Below are 20,920 nucleotides of genomic sequence, written 5' to 3'. Positions count from 1 at the left end.
TATGCAACACAGGGAAAAAATGTCAGAGAGAATAAAAATGTACAAAAATTGAATTTCTTATTTTTATTCGTCTTGTCAAAAAGAATTTGGGTGGTACAAAAATAGTCTATTAAGATTTTCTAAACTTTGAAATGTTTCTGTAAACACAGTAGGAAAAGTGTCGCAGAGAAAAATAAATAAATACGACATCTGTCATTTAAAATAAGCAAAATATAAACAAAACCGAGTGGAACGTCCTTCGAGAAGAGATCTTTCTTCTGCCGTCACTCATCCACTAGAAGCGTGTTGTGTCCGAGCCGAGGGCAGCTGCATCGGTGGTCGGATATAGACTTCGGGAACGGGAGCTCCCGTTCATATACACCAGAGTTACCGACCGCTACCGCGTTTTATTCGGGAATTTAATCCCGCGGCGCAGAAGATGTGTTCGTGTGGAGTCGCGGGATGCAGACCTTTACCTTCTTCTTCTTCAGCCCAGATATAGACACGACACGACCTGAAGTCATACTTGTGCTGGTATTTCTTACAGAAGTGTTGTATGGTAATAAACTAGTCTTTCGGAGTCCAAACTACATTATCTCGGTCAGTTAGTCAGTTAGACTGCGTAAACAGAACAGACTAGTGCTATTTAAGTTGAATGACATGACAGTTAAAAACACTAATTGTTTTACGGCAGCTGAAAAGCAATTAAAAATGACAATCAAATTAATTTAAAGAAACCGTTTCATTTAGCTATTTAACATTTATTTATTTTATTTAAAACATACATATCTAAGGGTTTACTATCAGTGTTTGTATGTATACATTTATAAGTTAACACTGTATTATTGTAAATCAGTATCACTGCGCTTGCGTGATGACGTGCCTGCTTGCGTGCGCGCTCGTGCAATACTGCACGGGGCTGTGCACTTCACTTCATAATATCCGGAAGAGTAATTATACGAATTAATGTTAAATTCTTAAGATGTCTTATGAACTCGTGAACATAATGGGTCTATTGTTCAATATATAGTTTAATCGTGTCTGTTTGACACACTAATCTAAAACACTGTGGCTCAGGAGTGGACGCGTCCTCGGAGCTGCATTCTGCTGCTGAGTTCACTTCAGTCCGACTGCGATTTAGGAAAATCAACCTTGATTTCTAGATTTGACGAAATGTGATAAATCGGCGGCTTGTGTCGTCATCAGCGGACTCAGTGGACATACAAATAAATACAAAAATAAAAGTGTCACGTGTAAATGACTGACACAAACGAGAGTTTGAATCACCTACATATTGAAGTGATATGATTTATTCCCTATAAATTAATTAATGATTACTGTTAAATGTATTATCTGTGTGTTGGTGATTTGTGCGCGCGCTCGCGCGTGTGTGAGTGTATGAGACTTGAAGCCATTAAAATACTTAATTTCGATTTTCTTTTTATTTAATTTATCTTGAGATGTTTTAAGTTTACATTTCAGCTCAGTGTAGCGCTTTAAGCACCAACACTTTTTCAGTAAGTTACCTTTCATGAAGAATTGTGCTTCAAAATAAAGAACTTTATGTAAACTAGATTGTTAGTTAATTATTTAGGCTCAAGTCAGTATTGTCTATATGGACAGAGATTAATAAAAAAAGTGAACTTGTAAAACTGTGGTGTTAAATGCAGTGCAGTCGAAAATTTGTGTTCACCAGTGATATGCTCGCTGAGTGTGTGTGTGTGTGTGTGTGTGTGTGTGACAGACTGTGCTTTCTGTGTGTGTGTGTGTGTGTGTGTGTGTGTGTGTGTGTGTGAGCGAGAGAGGTGGTCTTTGCTGTGGTGACCTTTGACCTTCAGTAAGTGCTAATAATCTCAGTAATATATCTGATGAGTGTGACTGTATCTGCTGGATGTCACACATAGGGCTGGACGATATACTGAATATTAGCAATAATATCACAATAATATTGATGACAATTTAAAATGAGAAAATATCGTGAATATTGAATATTTCTAATTCAAGCATACTTTCCTAAAAGAACGTGCCGAACATCCAAAAAACAGAACATGTTATTGTGGACTGCTGTACACTCCTCTACTACGAGAGCTTTCACGAGAGCGGTTGCCAGATAACAAGAGTTTAAATCCCCGAATCAGAGCTTCACTGTTACATAGATACATATTCTTCATGGTGCTTTGCTTATTTGAATCAATCTGGCAACCATGCGCAGACAAACGCTCGCTCCTCAGTGCAGAAGGGCCACTGCAGATGATCTGAGGAGTTTAGCATCTAAATGAAAGCTTGATTCAGCCAGTCTGTGTATTATTTGTGATTGTGGTCGCTGAATAAATGCTCAAAAAACTCAATCGCTGCTGTCTGAATAGAGAAACATAGACTATGGCAATGTGGAATTACTGATAGGAATTTCACTGTTATAATATTTTTAATTCGTTTTACCAGTTTTCATAATATAGACCGAGAGAGTATAACTCTTTGGTATTATTATGGCTTCCCATCTGAGAGGGTTTTTAGTGACAGTGGGAACATAGTTTTATGCCACAGAGCTGGTCTTAAACCAGAGACAGTAGACAGACAGACTACTGTGTTCTTAGCTAAAGAAAATGCTTATCTCAGTTTAATAAATTCCCCCGGTTGCACAGTGTAAATTGTGAATTGCATGCACTAAAAAAGATGGCAGTAGTCACTCTCTGTACTAGTTTTGCACTACTTCAGTTACATATACATGTGTTCAGTTAATAAAAAGCAGTAAGTGATCACTTGGTCTAGAGATATTATTATTTTATTTATTTAAATGCAAATGCAAACATATAGAGATATCGTAAAAAGTTTGACAATATTGAGATATATATTTTTTTATAAATACCTCCCAGCCCTAGTCACACATCAACACAAATATGAATGTGTCTGTTTATACTGTAAGATTCTGCTGTACATTATTTACATGTCAGAGTGAGTTATATGAAGATATAAAATGAGTCAAGATAAAGAAGAACGTGTTGTTATGGGCCTATTCAGGCGTGACTCATCTAATCAGAATTTAGAATATGAGATATTCATTTTTATTAAAAAAAATTGGTTACAGCATGAGTGACTATTATGCTAATATTGTGTTATCTGACAGACAAGACGAGCATGTCTCTGATCTGCATAAGTGTGTGTGTGATAGAGAGAGACTTAACTGAGGGCAGATGTTCTTTACACACTTTTCCCTCAGGACACACACCTGAGACACACACAGAACACACCCTTCAGAGTCATCATAAACACACACACGGCTCAGGTGTGGCATGCATGTCTAAATGTTGAGTTTAAATGGATTTCAAGTTTGTATTTATGTTTGCACCCTGTCTCTCATTAGTGTGTGTGTGTGTGTGTGTGTGTGTGTTTTCAAGCAGTGTGCAGATGGAGGATCGCAACATGCTGCGATGGATGGAGAAGGAGAGAAGGAGTCAGAGGGTGCAGCAGGAGGAGAGACAGTATGAAAGAACTGCTCCTCTCTTCAGGAAACCATATAAGGTGACATTTCTCATAACCCGTGTGTGTGTGTGTGTGTGTGTGTGTGTGTGTGTGTGTGGGTGTGTGTGTGTGTGTGTGTGTGTGTGGGCATGTTTTTGTGTCATATCAGGACACAACTCTGTATAATGACATGGGTATGACACAGGTATTACAAGGAGAGGGTGACTTATGAGGACATAACCCATGTCCCCATTTTTTAAGGGTTCTCTCCGTGTGTTCTCCGGGCGTGTGTTCACTCTGTGTGTTCTCCTGGCGTGTGTTCTCTCTGTGTGTTCTCCTGGCGTGTGTTCTCTCCGTGTGTTTTCCGGGCGTGTGTTCACTCTGTGTGTTCTCATGTTTTCCAAGCGTGTGTTCACTTTGTGTGTTCTCCGGGCGAGTGTTCACTCCGTGTGTTCTCGTGTTCTCCGGGCGTGTGTTCACTCCGTGTGTTCTCCGGGCGTGTGTTCACTTTGTGTGTTCTCGTGTTCTCCGGGCCTGTGTTCACTCCGTGTGTTCTCGTGTTCTCCGGGCGTGTGTTCACTCCGTGTGTTCTCCGGGCGAGTGTTCACTCCGTGTGTTCTCGTGTTCTCCGGGCGTGTGTTCACTCCGTGTGTTCTCCGGGCGTGTGTTCACTCTGTGTGTTCTCGTGTTCTCCGGGCGTGTGTTCACTCTTTGTGTTCTCGTGTTCTCCAGGCGTGTGTTCACTCTGTGTGTTCTCGTGTTCTCCAGGCATGTGTTCACTCTGTGTGTTCTCGTGTTCTCCAGGCGTGTGTTCACTCTGTGTGTTCTCGTGTTCTCCGGGCGTGTGTTCACTCTGTGTGTTCTTGTGTTCTCCGGGCGTGTGTTCACTCTGTGTGTTCTCGTGTTCTCCGGGCGTGTGTTCACTCTGTGTGTTCTCGTGTTCTCCGGGCGTGTGTTCACTCTGTGTGTTCTCGTGTTCTCCGGGCGTGTGTTCACTCTGTGTGTTCTCGTGTTCTCCTGGCGTGTGTTCACTCCGTGTGTTCTTGTGTTCTCCAGGCGTGTGTTCACTCTTTGTGTTCTCGTGTTCTCCTGGCGTGTGTTCTCTCCGTGTGTTCTCCGGGCGTGTGTTCACTCCGGGTGTTCTCCGGGCGTGTGTTCACTCCGGGTGTTCTCCGGGCGTGTGTTCACTCCGTGTGTTCTTGTGTTCTCCAGGCGTGTGTTCACTCTGTGTGTTCTCGTGTTCTCCTGGCGTGTGTTCTCTCCGTGTGTTCTTCGGGCGTGTGTTCACTCCGGGTGTTCTCCGGGCGTGTGTTCACTCTGTGTGTTCTCGTGTTCTCCTGGCGTGTGTTCACTCTTTGTGTTCTCGTGTTCTCCTGGCGTGTGTTCTCTCCGTGTGTTCTCCGGGCGTGTGTTCACTCCGGGTGTTCTCCGGGCGTGTGTTCACTCCGTGTGTTCTTGTGTTCTCCAGGCGTGTGTTCACTCTGTGTGTTCTCGTGTTCTCCGGGCGTGTGTTCTGTCCGTGTGTTCTCCGGGCGTGTGTTCACTCCGGGTGTTCTCCGGGCGTGTGTTCACTCTGTGTGTTCTTGTGTTCTCCAGGCGTGTGTTCACTCTTTGTGTTCTCGTGTTCTCCTGGCGTGTGTTCACTCTGTGTGTTCTTGTGTTCTCCAGGCGTGTGTTCACTCTTTGTGTTCTCGTGTTCTCCTGGCGTGTGTTCTCTCCGTGTGTTCTCCGGGCGTGTGTTCACTCCGGGTGTTCTCCGGGCGTGTGTTCACTCCGTGTGTTCTTGTGTTCTCCAGGCGTGTGTTCACTCCGTGTGTTCTCGTGTTCTCCGGGCGTGTGTTCTGTCCGTGTGTTCTCCGGGCGTGTGTTCACTCCGGGTGTTCTCCGGGCGTGTTCACTCCGTGTGTTCTCATGTTCTCCGGGCGTGTGTTCTCTCCGTGTGTTCTCCGGGCGTGTGTTCACTCCGTGTGTTCTCCGAGCGTGTGTTCTCCTGGTGTGTGTTCACTCCGTGTGTTCTCATTTTCTCCGGGCGTGTGTTCTCTCCGTGTGTTCTCCGGGCGTGTGTTCACTCCGGGTGTTCTCATGTTCTCCGGGCGTGTGTTCACTCCGTGTGTTCTCGTGTTCTCCGGGCGTGTGTTCTGTCCGTGTGTTCTCCGGGCGTGTGTTCACTCCGGGTGTTCTCCGAGCGTGTGTTCTCCTGGTGTGTGTTCTCTCCGTTTAATCAGTACAGCCCAAAATGTGTTGTTGTGAGTGATTCATTATTATTATGATGGCATTTCTGAAAACGTGAGTACCGATCGCTCAGAAAGCCCAAATTGTGCAATTTAAGTGAAATGGAGACTCTTAAGATCACAGGACGCCACAGCCGTATGCTGAAATTTATTCACATTATAAATCAGTGTACTGTCATATTGGATGTGTTGGTGTATGCTAGTGAACATAGATGTCTTGTGTGTCAGTGCTTTGGGAGCTTGGTGTCTCACTTGTACTCATGGAGGCTTCAGCGCTAATCAAGCACACCTGAGCCGCTAACCCTAGATGTGAGTGCTTCAGTATCACGGACCATAAATCCACTTATTCCTTTGTCTGATTTACTTTGCAGAGAATCAAAGATGATGAGCTGTCCAGTCTTATCCAGAGGATGCTGGGTAATTATGAGGATGGATATGACGGACTTGAGGAACTTTGTCCTGCGCTTCCTTATGACCGTTCCTCACACTTCCCTCACGTGGACGAGCAGTCGGTTCACAAGGATCACTCCAGAGCCGCTCCAGACTGTGTGTCCGTCTCCGGCCCTCCTTCGGCTGAGAGCTGGGACAGTTTACCGGCCCTGTGTCCCCCGCTGGAGCCGCTGTCCCCTCTACAGTCCAGTGACTCTGACGGCGGTCCGTCTCCAGAGTTCAGCGGCTCGAGCCGCAGGCCGGACGCGCCTCCGCTGACTCACACGCTCCCACTGAATTTGAACAGAAAAACTGTCAAACGCCAAGAAACCCACAGCATATGTGAGGCCGACGGTCGGTCAGGATCAGGTGACCAGCGATTCACCCGAACTGAAGGCCTCACCGGAGTCTTATGAGCACTTACTGGACCTGAAGGATAGCAGCAAAACAAACCTTCCCGCTCTGCAGTCTGCTGATGTGAGTGTTTATCTGCAGATATTAAAGTGAGAGTGAAACTAAGCCTGTGTGTTTTATCATCCAAATGTTAAACAAGGCCACATCTCTCTCTGCCCATCTGCAGAGTGTGTGTGGTGTGTGTGTGGAGGACATTCTGCAGGTCAGTTGAGTTTGGGACAGTCTCGATTGATAGGAAAGCCACAGGAGCTCAATGTCTCTCTCATACACAGGAAATGACCTTGTGGCCTCCACTTCTGACCACCATTTGCACGCCAACCACAGCAGAGCCTCCTAAGTTCTCCTCCACTAATGAGGTTAGATCCAAATAAATGGTTTAGTTGGTCACTGAATAAAAAAACACTAGCATGTGAACTCATTCTTGAGCTCATTCTTTTTTGGGCATTCATTCTTGTAACTGCTTTGACAGGAGACATGTGGATTCCAGATTCTCAGTAAGTGTGTGTGTGTTTGTGTGTGTGTGTGTGTTTTGTGGAAGTCTGTTTATGTGCCTTTAATTTGTTGTGTTATTCTTCACTAGAAGCTAATGAATCATCAGACAAGTTCAAGTTCAGCTGGAATCTCAGTGAGTATCAGATCAGATCTTTGTCTCTAGTCTACATGAAGCTGTTTACATGCTCTATCTCTGTGTGTGTGTGTGTGTGTGTGTGTGTGTATAGAGGCGTTTCCAGCAGCTCCTGTGATACTGGCAGCCTTTTTGAAACAGGCAGTGAAAAGAGCAGCATCCCAGATGAACCAGCAGATCCTGAGTCATTACACAGACAGGTACACTCTCTCTCTCTCACACACACACACATACACACACACACACAGACACACACACACACACACACACACACACACAAACTATGTATACAACGTATTGTCTTGATGAGAAAGAACATGCATCCTCCTCCTCAATTTTTCACCATCCTAACGTGTGTGTGTTTAGCCACAGAAAGAGAGTGACTGGCAGTTAGGACGATGGTTAGAAAGAAGGGATCACCAGCAGAACCCTAGGAGCCCATGTGATGTCATTAGGCCAAACTCCTCTGAAAGGACTTATTCACAGAGTTGCCATAGTGACCCGACTGATGGCGGCAAAGCGTCTGATCAGATTGTGGGGAGCAAAAACATGTGTGGGGATCCACTGAGATCTCTCAGCGTGCTGAAAATACATCCACACACACAGCAAAACACAAGAGAAAGAAAACGGCTCATCACACAGAGCAGAAGAGAAGGACAACAGACAACAAAATCAGCAAACACACACGTCAGCCGCTGCTGGTGAAGATAGAGCTGAACCAGAATCCCTCAGGAGCCCAAACCAGCTCCAGCTTCCTCTGAGAGCAACACCTCTTCAGGACGCAAGAGAACGGTGAGCACAGCTAAACCAACCTGCACCTACATCACCTCCACCCGACCTGACCGACCCCTCCACCCGACCTGACCGACCCTCCACCCGACCTGACCGACCCTCCACCCGACCTGACCGACCCTCCACTCGACCTGACCGACCCTCCACTTGACTTGACCTGACCGACCCTCCACTCGACCTGACCGACCCTCCGACCCTGTGTGTGTTTGTGTTTGCAGGTGGAGAGGGATGAAAAGTCTTCAAAGAAGAAACAGAAACTGGACAAAGAGGGAAAACATTCTTCCTTCTCTCAGCAAAGCCTCCACCAATCAGAGTAAGTCACAGAAACACACAGCCAATCAGAGCTGACATACATAATATCCATGTCTCCAAAATGCATTTAACACAGGGTCTCTCAAGACATTTTCCCATCTAAACTGAAACATTAAATATAAATGTTGTTAATGATGATGATGATGATGATGATGATGGGATGTCTTTGCTTATATGTCACACTAGGATGATTGTTTTGAAAACTACAGGTGTATCAACATGATCCACGAGTAAGAAACTAACATTTGCAAAGTGTTTGTGAATCTTTCCTTACCAAATATTCCGGGTCATTTACTGTGAGTCATTAATGTGATGTAAGCGTCCTGCTGCTTTTCTGATGCTCTCTGTCTGATAGAAGCTGATCTAAACGTTCTTCACGTGTTTCCATCAGAGACACAACGAGGAAGAAGAAGAGTGTGAAACACAGCTCAGATCTTCTTCAGGAGTCACACAAAGACTCGGGACGCCAGCAGAAGAAAGCAGACACTCATGGGAAGGTACTGCAGACATCCTCATTTCTGAGTGCTTGTGGGGTTTCTGCTCTGATATAAAGAACTGTTTTATTACACAGAAGAGCAGGAAGGATGTCGTGGTGAAGGTGTGTCCTCGAGCGCTGCTGCCGGCCGATCGCAGGTGTGTGTCGCTCACAGACTCAGTTACACACCACTTCTCTGCAGCTCCACACCAATCACACGTCTAGAGCCACGGCATTCAGCACCAGCACCAAAGCAAAACACAGAAGCAGGCTAATTAAAAAATGTGACCATACTTTCATTTAATCCAAACTGTGTACATATTTAATTTTAAATGGCTTTTGAAGTTTAAAGCCGAGAATAACAACTAAGTTAGCTATAAAAGAAAAAGAGCAGTGAGTAAAGCAGTGGTAATGTTTGTGAATAGAGTATTAGTAATGAAAGTGTGGTTAGCAGCAACCACGCTGCCGATGCTAACGGACCTGCGAGATCATAATAAAACTAGTGATAACGAGGCGCTCTGATTGTTTTTGTTGTAGGATACGATAGAGGATATATTCACACGTTACAGAAACAGAAATGATGGTGTATAACATTTATTTTTAAGGTAAAAATTGTCGATAAAAAGAACATATTGACTGAGCTTAAACACAGTACAAACGGCAACAACAAACAATTGTAATTTTTAATGACACAATGAAAACCAATTGTACATTCTCTTACACACACATTTTAGATTCACAATTTATCTAAAAGTCTCTGGTGTGTAAAAATAGTAAATATCATCATGTCCTTTTTTTTACCCCAATAAAAGTTAAAGAAGCATTAAATAGTTAATAAACAAACTTAATTCTAATGCTCATTATACTAGCGTATGCTATCATACAGCGATGTGATACGAGTGATGAATGTCTGCCTAAATGTAAACCATGAGTGTCTCCATCTCTCGCTATGCACATAGTGTTTCTGTGATTGACCTCTGACCTCTGGTTCCCAGGAAACTCTCAGTGGAAGATCATTTGAAGGAAGCCAAAAAGCTGAAGCACAAAGCAGATGCTACGATGTTTATCAAGCCTTCCGTTGACTCTGATGTGGTCAGTGCAGTGTCTGTGGCTGATCTGACCATGTTTCTCTGGTCCTCAGCTGGATAAGATGGATAAAGCGCTCCGATATCTGGAAGCTGCACTGTCATTCGTGGAGAGTGGCGTCGCCATGGAGACAGAGCCACAGACGCCCAAATCTGCGTACACCATGTTCTCTGAGACGCTGGACCTGATCAGGTGTGAAATCTCTCCAGGTGTTCAGTGTGTGGCTAGTGCTGCTGACCACTGGCTCATGATGATGTGTGTTCAGGTTTATTCTCAAGCTGAAGAACTACACGGATCCGTCAGCTGCTGTCCACGAGAGAGACTTCTGCGTCCTGTGGTGAGAACTGACCCAGAGATCGTCAGTCTGTCCACGTGTGACGTGTGTGTGTGTCCACAGCATGCGATGCCAGGCTCTGCTGCAGATGGCCATGTTCCGCTACAGACGAGATTTGGCGCTCAAACACTCGCAGACGCTCACAGATCATTTCAAAGTGTGTGATCGGCAGCATGGTGCAGTTTATTCTCACAATGATTTAGACTGTTTGACATCAGCCTCATAGTCTTCTGTTTATTTTCAGAGCTTGTCGTGGTCTGCGTCTCCCTCTGTGTCCAAGTGAGCGTCCTCATCTCATCTCATGGCACCTCACTGATTCAGATTGATGCACTTCTGCTCTTCACAGGAGTGCGGTCTCGTCTCTGGTCGATCCTCAGAACATCCAGCAGGTGGCGGTGGCGTACGTCAGCATCACCGAACTGAGCGCTCTCGAGGCGTGGGAGCAGGCGGACGATATCGCTCTCAGAGGCAGCGGTGAGTCGGGGTCAGAGGTCACAGGAAGCTGAGCTGTATTTTAGAAACATGCTCGTCCTTCATCTGTAAAAAAGAAATGCTGTTCATAATAGGTTCAGGGTATTGCCATCAGTCAATTAAAAGAAGAAAATCATGTGGTTTATATTTAATATCTCTTAATGTCTTCTGGTCAAATCGATGAGTTTAGAGCTTTGTGTTAGGATCATCTGGCGCCGATACAGGACGGCTGCCTCCGTGACGAGCTCCGCATATGTTTTTGTGTTTTTGTTAGTTTGTCCTGTCTTTAGTTATATTCCTGCCATCAGTTTCACCAGGGAAGAACTGCTGAACATTCGGCAGAACACACCACAGGATATTTTACCGGATTTCAATTATTCAGACGTTTTACTGAACGTTGTTATCGGAGGAGCGGCGGCGCTGATCAAGCGCTTCAGGACGCGCAGACGGGGGAAGCGGGCGGGAGCGCTCGTCAGACTCAGGAAGCGCGGATTTCGAACGCCGTTGCCTAGCATCCATCTCGCAAATCTCCGCTCTCTACCCAACAAAACAGACGAACTCCTTCTGCTTTCTCGGACAAATAAGGATTTCACACACTCTGCTGCTCTGTGTTTCACGGAAACCTGGCTGAATGACACCATACCGGACAGCGCGCTCCATCTGCCGGGCTTTCAGCTGTTTAGAGCGGATCGCGAATCAGAATCCACTGGGAAATCGCGCGGCGGCGGGACATGCTTTTACATCAATGAACGGTGGTGTACAGATGTAACTGTGTTAAAGAAGACGTGCTGCTCAAATCTCGAAACACTCTTCATTAACTGCAAGCCGTTCTATTCGCCGCGGGAGTTTCACTCGTTCATTCTGGTCAGTGTTTACATCCCTCCTCAAGCGCATGTGAGCTCAGCTTTACAGAAACTCGCTGATCAGATCACAGAGACAGAACAACAACACCCGGACTCTGTTTTAATCATTCTCGGGGACTTTAATAAAGCCAATCTGTCCCGTGAACTGCCAAAATACAGACAGCATGTTACTTGTCCCACAAGAGACAGTAATATATTGGATCACTGTTACACCACAATAAAGGATGATATCACTCTGTTCCACGAGCAGCTTTGGGACGTTCTGATCACCTTCTGGTTCATCTAATACCGTCCTACAGGCAGAAACTAAAATCAGCTAAACCTGTATCAATGACTGTAAAAAGATGGACTAATGAAGCAGAGCAGGATTTACAAGCTTGTTTTGACCTCACTGATTGGAGTGTTTTTGAAGCTGCTGCCACCGATCTGGATGAACTCACAGAGACCGTAACCTCATACATCAGTTTCTGTGAGGATATGTGTATTCCTACAAAGACTCAACTAATTTACAATAATGACAAACCGTGGTTCACTGCAAAACTCAGACAGCTCCGTCAGGCCAAAGAAGATGCTTACGTGAAGGGGGACATCACTTGAACCTCTCCCTGCTCTATTTCCGGATACATCGTGGTAAGAAATCATGCCTCCCAAACAATCTAAGACTGCACCTTCTGAGGATGATTCAGTCGTTACAATGAGTGTACTTTCTCAATTAATGGATCAACAGAGAGAATTTTACAGAGAGATGCTTCATCAACAACAAGACAACTTCAAGAGCTTTGTTCAGTTGGTAGTAGATGGAACAAACAAAAGATTGGATGGAGTGATCAGAGATGTTCAAGATATAAAAACTAGTTTGGAATTCACACAACATAAAGTGGATGGATTGATGACTGGTTATAAGGATGTTGAAATAAAAATAAAGCAGTTTGAAAAGGATATTGTCAAGTCAAAGGAGGAACTAGACGGATTCTTTGTCAAACTGGATTATGTGGAAAATCAGATGAAGAGGACAAACATCATTGTGGATGGGATCTCTGATGAAAAAGATGAAAGCTGGATGAAATCAGAGGTGAAAGTTCGTGATATCCTTTCAAGTAAATTGGGGCTAGATGACTCCGAAATGGAAATCGAGCGAGCTCACAGGATCGGACAGTATCAAGAAGGGGGTAAGCCCAGAAAAGTTGTTGTTAAACTTCTACGTTTGAAAGATAAACAGACTATCATGTCATCAGCCAAGAGGTTAAAAGGCACAAACATTTTTATAAATGAAGACTTTTCTGAGGCTCTTCAGTTGAGAAGGAGGGAACTCCTTCCAAAATTAAGAGCTGCCCGGGACAGAGGTGAAAGAGCCTTCCTGAAATATGACAAGTTAGTCATCTTGTCCAGAACTGGAAATACTCAAACATAATTGCAATGCATTTTTAGAATGATTGTGTAATTATTATCTTACATTTTTGTTTGCTGTTTTGTTAGGAAGCAAGACAAGTTTATGGCATCTCTTTTAACAAAATTGTCAAAGAAAGGATTAATTATTGCACATTTAAATATATGTAGCCTCAAGAACAAAATTCATGAGGTGATGAGAATATGCACTGAAGATAATATTCAAGTTTTAGCATTGTCAGAAACACATTTAGATATGGCTATGAGTAATTCTGAGCTTATGATTAATGGTTTTAAATTGTATAGGAAAGACCGGGATAAATATGGTGGTGGAGTAGCCTTTTATATTAGAGAACATTTTGGTGTGTTGTTAAGGGAAGACTTAATGAACAGTTATATTGAAGACATATGGGTAGAGATTTCTGTTCCACACTGTAAACCAATTTTAGCTGGTTGTTGTTATCGGCCTCCTAGTGCTAATGTGCAGTATTTGGATAGAATATGTGAAAGTATGAACAGGGTCACAGATGAAAATAAGGCCATATTTTTATTGGGTGATTTTAATATTGATTGGATGGCTAAAAACTGCTCATTAACAAAAAAGTTAAAATCTATGGCTGATACTTGTAATCTCACACAAATGATTATCCAACCAACAAGAATTGTTATGAAGGCAAACAAGGTTAGTACTTCTAGCTGCATTGACCTTATATTTACCAATGTCCAGGAATTGTGTTCAAAGGCAGTATCAGTGGCAGTTGGCTGTAGTGATCACAATTTGATCGCATTAACTAAAAAGACAAAAATTCCCAAATCAGGAGCCAGGATTTTATTATCTAGGTCATATAAAAGATTCAATCAAGATCTGTTTATTAATGAAGTTCAGAGTGTGCAGTGGACTGAAGTGTGTCAAGAAAAAGATGTTAATAAAGCCTTAAATATTTTTATGGATATAATAAATAAGATAATTGATAAATACGCCCCACTTAGAAAAAGATCAGTAAAAACTAAAAATGCTCCTTGGCTCGATGATGAGCTGAAGTGCTTAATGCTGCAAAGAGACAAGGCAAAGGAGGTAGTACAGAAATTAGGAAGTGACTACAATAAAAAATTCTATTGTAAGTTAAGAAATAGTGTTTCTAAATTAAATCATATTAAAAAAAGGGAATATTATAAGCAAAAAATTAGGTCTGCAGCTGGTGATTCCAAGAAAATATGGAAAACACTGAATGAAATAATGTGTAGGAAGACAAATAATTATCAAGGGTGTGTGGAAAATGAAGGTCAGTTTATTACTAAACCATTAGAGATAGCTAATTATTTTAACACCTTTTTTAACGATAAGGTGAACAATTTAAGATCTAGCATGTATGGCAATGATGTTCAATCAGCCTGTAGTCCTATTTCTAAAATAATGAAAAATAAATTATGCAGTTTTAATTTTAGGTCTGTTGATCAAACTACTGTAGAAGAGATGTTGCTTTCAATTCCAGATGATAAACCTTGTGGAGCTGATCAGTTAGATGGAAAATTGCTAAAAATGGTAGCTAGACAGCTTTCTCAACCGATCTGTCATATTTATAATAGGTGTTTGATTGGTGGCAAATATCCAAATCTTTGGAAAGAATCTAAAATTATTCCATTACTTAAAAAGGGAAAAACAGACTTTTTAGGTTCTAATTGCAGACCAATTAGCATACTTCCAATTTTGAGTAAGCTTTTAGAGAAGATTACCTTCAAGCAAATTTTACAATATTTTAGTACAAATGGATTACTTGCCAATGCTCAACATGCCTATCGACCAGGACACTCCACAAGTACTGCTCTTATACATATGACAGATGAATGGTTAGCATGTCTAGATAATAAGAAACTGGTTGGTGCTGTTTTAATTGATTTTACAGCAGCCTTTGATGTCATTGACCATGATATTCTTATGGCTAAACTAAAATGTTATGGTTTTTCATTGACAGCCCTTAATTGGATGGGAAGCTATCTTTCTAATAGAAAACAGAGAGTGTTTTATAATGGATCTTTTTCAGATGCTAAAAATACTTATTGTGGTGTTCCACAAGGAAGTTGCTTAGGTCCTTTATTGTTTTCTATTTTTATAAATGATTTACCATATGTTGTTAATAATGCTAATATAGTTATGTATGCAGATGACTCTACAATGTTTTCTGCAGCACATTCTTCAGCTGAACTAAAGAAAAATTTGAGTGATGAGCTTTTAACAATTTCTAAATGGGTTCAAATTAACAAATTAATTTTAAATATAGAAAAAACTAAATGCATAACTTTTAGCCAAAAATACAATATTTCTAGGGCTGCAGATTTGAATTTATTTATTGATGGGACGCCAGTGGAACAAGTAACAGATGTTACTTTGTTGGGCGTGATACTTGACAATACATTGTCCTGGTCCAAACATATAGATCATATAGTAAGCAGCATGGGTAAAGGTATAGCAGTAGCCAGGAAATGTTCTGCATTTATTTCGTCTTTGGTTTTAAAAGATGTGGTGCAGTCAATAGTTTTATCGCATCTTGAGTACTGCCCTATAATATGGTCAAGTGCATCAGAAAAGCACTTAAAAAAACTTCAGATTGTTCAGAATAGAGCAGCTAGGTTGGTGCTCCATTATCAATTTCAGGCCAGTGTTGCTGATATGCATAGAAAATTATCATGGCTTTTAGTGAAGGACAAATTACATTTACGAGTGTTGGTATATTTTTATAAGGTAATCAAGTATCATACACCATGTTTTTTCTTTGAAAAGCTTGTATATGTTGGTTTTAGACACGATCATAAAACACGTCAAGTGAGTAAGTCTCAACTGTTTTTACCATGTCCACAATCAAATTTGCTGAAAAAGACTGTATTTTATCGTGGCTCTGCTGCTTGGAATGTTGTTCCTATAAATATACGTAAAAGTAATTCAACACATGTGTTTAAAAGAAATTGTGTAAACATGTTGTTAAAGGTATAGACGTACTTCTGCTTGTGCTGCTACTATTAATATGTATGGGTATAGTTTTGTGATGTGACTGGATTAGCAATTGTATTTTTGTTATTATTTTATTTGTTTGAATGATTTTTTTGTATTGTGCAACTCTGTGGACCCCAGGAAGATTAGCAACCACTTTGTGGAAGCTAATGGGGATCCAAATTAACAATAAACAATAAACAATGTCTTGTATAAACAGGCTAAATACACATTGGAAAAGGAGATCAAAGTGGCAAAGAGGAATTATTCTGGAAAAATAAGGACTCAGTTCACTTCCAACGACTCCGCATCAGTGTGGAAAAGTCTAAAGAAGATCACAAGACACCACCCCCCAGCACTGTAGAGAATCAACGACTGGCAGACGATCTGAACGAGTTTTACTGCAGGTTTGAAAGAACACCCATCACCTGCCCTGAACGCCTCCCCACACAACCATTCACACCCTTCACAACTCCTGCAACCAGCCCTGAATGCCTCTCCAAACTACCGTTCACACCATTAACAGCTCCTGCAACCCATCCTGAACACCTCTCCAATCAAGCACTCTCACCATTCTCACCTCCTGCATCCCCCCTCTCCCCCACACCTGCAATTCAGATCAGCGAGGATGCGGTGCGCCAGGTCTTCCGGAAGCAGAAAAGGAAAAAAGCACCAGGCCCAGATTGTGTTACACCAGCCTGTCTGAAATCCTGTGCTGACCAGCTGGCCCCCATCTTCACACAGATCTTCAACAGATCGCTGGAGCTGTGCGAAGTCCCTTCATGCCTCAAACGTTCCACCATCATCCCCATCCCTAAGAAACCCAAAATTACAGGACTAAATGACTACAGGCCTGTGGCTCTAACGTCTGTAGTCATGAAGTCATTTGAAAAACTGGTGCTGGCCCACCTGAAGGACATCACTGGGCCCTTGCTGGATCCTCTTCAGTTTGCCTACAGAGCAAACAGGTCTGTGGACGATGCAGTAAACATTGGACTGCATTATGTTCTGCAACACCTAGACAGACCGGGGACTTATGTGAGGATCCTGTTTGTGGACTTCAGCTCGGCCTTCAACACGATCATCCCAAACCTCCTCTTGCCCAAACTAACTCAGCTCTCCGTGCCCACCTCAGTCTGTCAGTGGATCAACAGCTTCCTGACAGACAGGCAGCAGCTAGTGAGGCTGGGAAAATACACATCCAGCACCCGTACAATCAGCACCGGAGCTCCCCAGGGCTGCGTTCTCTCCCCACTGCTCTTCTCCCTGTACACTAATGATTGCACGTCTAAGGACCCCTCTGTCAAGCTCCTGAAGTTTGCAGACGACACCACACTCATCGGCCTCATCCAGGACGGTGATGAGTCTGCTTACAGACAGGAGGTAAAAGAGCTGGCTGTCTGGTGCACTCTCAACAACCTGGAGCTTAACAAGCTCAAAACAGTGGAGATGATCGTGGACTTCAGGAGAAACCCCCCTGCACTCCCCCCACTCACCATCATGAACAGCACTGTGACTGCAGTGGAGTCATTCAGGTTCCTGGGAACCACCATCTCTCAGGACCTGAAGTGGGACATTCACATTGACTCCATCGTAAAAAAGGCCCAGCAGAGGTTGTACTTTCTTCGCCAGCTGAGGAAGTTTAACCTGCCACAGGAGCTGCTGAAACAGTTCTACTCCACCATCATTGAATCCATCCTCTGTACTTCAGTAACTGTCTGGTTTAGCTCAGCTTCTAAATCTGACCTCAGAAGACTACAGAGGGTAGTCCGGACTGCTGAGCGAATCATCGGTACAACCCTCCTTTCTATTCAAGAACTGTACTTATCCAGAGTGAGAAAAAGGGCTGTCAAAATCACTCTGGACCCCTCACATCCAGCACACTCCCTCTTTGAACTGTTGCCATCTGGTCGACGCTACAGAGCACTGAGCACTAGAACGACCAGACACAGGACCAGTTTCTTCCCTCAGGCAATCCATCTTATGAACAGCTGATAATAACGGCGGACACACTACACTTTATATTTATATACACACACACTTTATTTATCTAACACACATACTTAGTATACACTTAAATTTTGCACACAATATATATGTACATACATAACTTCATTTTGTAATATACTTGCCTACAATTGTCATTTGTATATTGTTATTCACTCTCTACTTATTTGTATTTTTTATTCTTTTATTATGTGTTTTATGTTCTGTCGCTGTCATTCTGTTGTACTGCGGAGCTTCTGTCACGAAAACAAATTCCTCGTATGTGTACATACCTGGCAATAAAGCTCATTCTGATTCTGATTCTGATTCTGATCTACATGCAGAGACAATATAAACCGTCAAACAGATGAGATTTGATCTGTGTTTCGGTGCTGCCATTAAAATGACACGCATTCAGTGAGATTCTCTAGACATGATACACATATGTGACCCTAAATCATCTCTCCGTTGATGTGTGGTTTGTTCGGAGGACAATATTTGTCTGAGATACAACTATTAGAAAATCTGGAATCTGAGGGAGCAAAACAATCTAAATATTGAGAAAATCATCTTTAAACTTGTTCACATGAAGTTCTTAGCAATGCATATTACTAATCACAAATAAAGTTTTGATATATTTACGGTAGGGATTTTCCAAAATATCTTCATGAACATGATCTTTACTTAATATCCTAATGATTTTTGGCATAAAAGAGAAATTGATAATTTTGACCCATACAGTGTATTGTGTATTTCTACAAATATACGTCTGTGACACTGATGCTGCTGTGCTGCAGGACACTGATTTGATTTTAAACATTTAACATCTTTTAGCTATCAGTTCAGTTTTCCCCTTTTTTCAAGTTTATTTTCATTATCATGACAAATAATTATTGAAATGATTAATTTTCTAAAAAAGAAAAAAGACCCTTTGTCTACGTGGAGCTGGTTTGTGCAGAGCAGACATTAGGAATTGGGAAACACAACATATGCTGAGTAGATAACGGTAGTTGCTTTTTTATGTGTTTAATGGCAAATATTAATTGCAGATTTCTCCCAGCCCATGTATGTAGACCTTTTATATGAATTAAAAAAAGGGAATGATTTGAGCTGGACACCTGTGTGGATTGTTCCCGGTTTTTCCTGTTTAATGAACGCAGTGGTGTGTGTGTGTGTGTGTGTGTGTTGCAGGTTTGCTGCGAGAGCTGGATTCAGCCGTCGGTGCTCCGAGTCTGACGTCCTCCACCAGCGCTTTAGTGCGATACACACGACACGGCCTGCACTGGATCAGGAACGACACACAGAACCTGCTTCTTCTAGATAGCGACGTCTCATTGGTCAAATCCTTTGGCACTTTTTAAATAGAGCACCAAGTATTTCCTGTCCATCAGTATTTCCTTTCTTTCTTCATCTTGGGTCAAGAGCAGCTGATGTGGATTGACTCCCAAATTAGGATTTTTTTTTTACTTTCTGTGAACTTTAGAAGATTAAAATACTGTCAAAATGGAATATCAATATGAAACTATTTGCATTTATTTTAAATCCCACCTGGTTTTCTACAACCTAACTAAACTCCTAAAGGGCAAAAGTCTGATTTGATTGTTGATTATCAAATCTTCATTGAAAGTGGTTTTTGTGCCTTATTGTTTTGGGTGACTGAGTTCAGTTGACATTAATACTGAGACCTGAAGATCTGTTTCCTCAGGATGCACTTGGATATGAATTGAATTAAATTTTTATTATTCTTTATGGTTTGTTTTTGGTACCTTGCAGGAGTACAGCTTATTCACAACACATGAGAATATAAACACACAACAAAGGAAACCTAATATCAACTAATATTCTGATGCACACAGTGGATTTGTGATTTTTTTTTCTCTCTCAAATTTTACAAGAACACACAGTTTATTTTATGACACACTCTGACATCCATACCAACACACACACAATTATAGATGCATTATTTATATTATTGGCTCGATAATATGCATAAGCAGAAAACAGGAATGAAGCTAGTGTTTGTTTTTGTGATAACGACCCGAGCAGTCACAAGGAGGATCAATAGCGAAGCTGGGGTCCAAAGTGTTGTTTATTTAAGCAGGTGTGCAAAAATATGCAAATAAAATAGATATAAGAGCTTAAAACAAAGATTATAATTAAAACTAGAACTGCAAGTACTAAAAACAGTACCGACTCCCCTCTACAACATTGAGTCTTGTCCAAGCTTTATCTGTTCACCCCCTGCTTCTAGCAGCGGCCATCTTTAATACCCAAATTGGAACAAGATTTAGAAATTAATTCAAGTAAATAAATACAATTAATACGACAATTAAAAAGAGAACAAATAAACCAAAACATTTGCAAGATTAACAGTGAAACCCGGGGTAGTAGACATTTTCTACTCCATCACAGCTTTATAGGACAAAAATAAAAATTTTAACCCTTGCCAACAGAATAAAAGCCTATTAACAAAAATTGCATAATTTTACAGTTGAATGTTACTGCGATTAAAAATGCAGTTGTAATGGGTTTCAATGGAGAGGAACTAGTTTGTGATCTAAATGCAAAAATAGATTTATTAAAGGAATGGAAGTAAAATAGTAAAAGTCCCATAATAATACACACGTGCCAAAATACATGCAGTTGTCAATAACAGGCAAAATGATCAAAAAATAAACAGAAAAGGACAAAACAAGGGCCAGTGTGGGTCGCACAAGGGTTAAACAAGATCATTGTGAGAGATCATCTTTTAATGAGATGTGTCTGTTGTAGCGTTTTATTGATTGCCATGTGTATTATTCTATTTAATTTACTTTTATTACTGGCTTTTACATTTCAGATCCGGAAAGATCTGAACTGATGTTGGGCCATGGAGATGTTTTCAGTGTCAGCGTTTCATCCTCAAGATGTGAGCGTTTGTTCAGAGACTTACGACGTTTGATTGCGTCTGTGTTTTCTGAAATCATTTCTAAAGATGCAGTTTGGGTGTTTTTAGCCCCGCTTCCACTAGCTGCCAAACAGAAGACACACCTTAAAACAATCACACACACACACAAAGCTATAAAAAATGTCTAATGCTGTTTAGTAAATAT

General features: G+C 41.9%; 1 protein-coding gene and 1 long non-coding RNA gene across 2 annotated transcripts; both read left to right on the top strand.

Moving 5' to 3' along the window:
• Positions 1–6,710: 6,710 nt before the first annotated feature.
• Positions 6,711–8,783, top strand: LOC113083594 (uncharacterized). Its single transcript, XR_003283306.1, has 7 exons — positions 6,711–6,868; positions 6,982–7,006; positions 7,093–7,137; positions 7,232–7,337; positions 7,504–7,929; positions 8,148–8,242; positions 8,633–8,783. It is a non-coding gene; the product is annotated as an uncharacterized LOC113083594 (long non-coding RNA).
• Positions 8,784–9,635: 852 nt separating this feature from the next.
• Positions 9,636–19,498, top strand: LOC113083593 (AF4/FMR2 family member 1-like). The gene is made up of 5 exons (XM_026254658.1): positions 9,636–9,994; positions 10,068–10,139; positions 10,200–10,293; positions 10,381–10,610; positions 19,020–19,498. Exons 1-4 carry the CDS (start codon positions 9,867–9,869, stop codon positions 10,417–10,419), a joined length of 333 nt encoding a protein of 110 aa, XP_026110443.1. The 5' UTR covers positions 9,636–9,866; the 3' UTR covers positions 10,420–10,610; positions 19,020–19,498.
• The last annotated feature ends 1,422 nt before the right edge of the window (positions 19,499–20,920 follow it).

Source organism: Carassius auratus, unplaced genomic scaffold, assembly GCF_003368295.1.
Source record: "Carassius auratus strain Wakin unplaced genomic scaffold, ASM336829v1 scaf_tig00038950, whole genome shotgun sequence".
NCBI classification, from domain to species: Eukaryota; Metazoa; Chordata; class Actinopteri; order Cypriniformes; family Cyprinidae; genus Carassius; species Carassius auratus.
Note: the sequence above shows the minus strand (reverse complement) of the source record. Positions and strands in the feature narration are given on the sequence as shown.

Coding starts and splice junctions, on each gene's coding strand:
- LOC113083593 (XM_026254658.1), top strand. CDS start 9,867: ATGGATAAAGCGCTCCGATATCTGGAAGCTGCACTGTCATTCGTGGAG. Junction 10,140..10,199: donor AGAGACTTCTGCGTCCTGTG/GTGAGAACTGAC, acceptor GTGTGTCCACAG/CATGCGATGCCAGGCTCTGC. Junction 10,294..10,380: donor CGCTCACAGATCATTTCAAA/GTGTGTGATCGG, acceptor GTTTATTTTCAG/AGCTTGTCGTGGTCTGCGTC.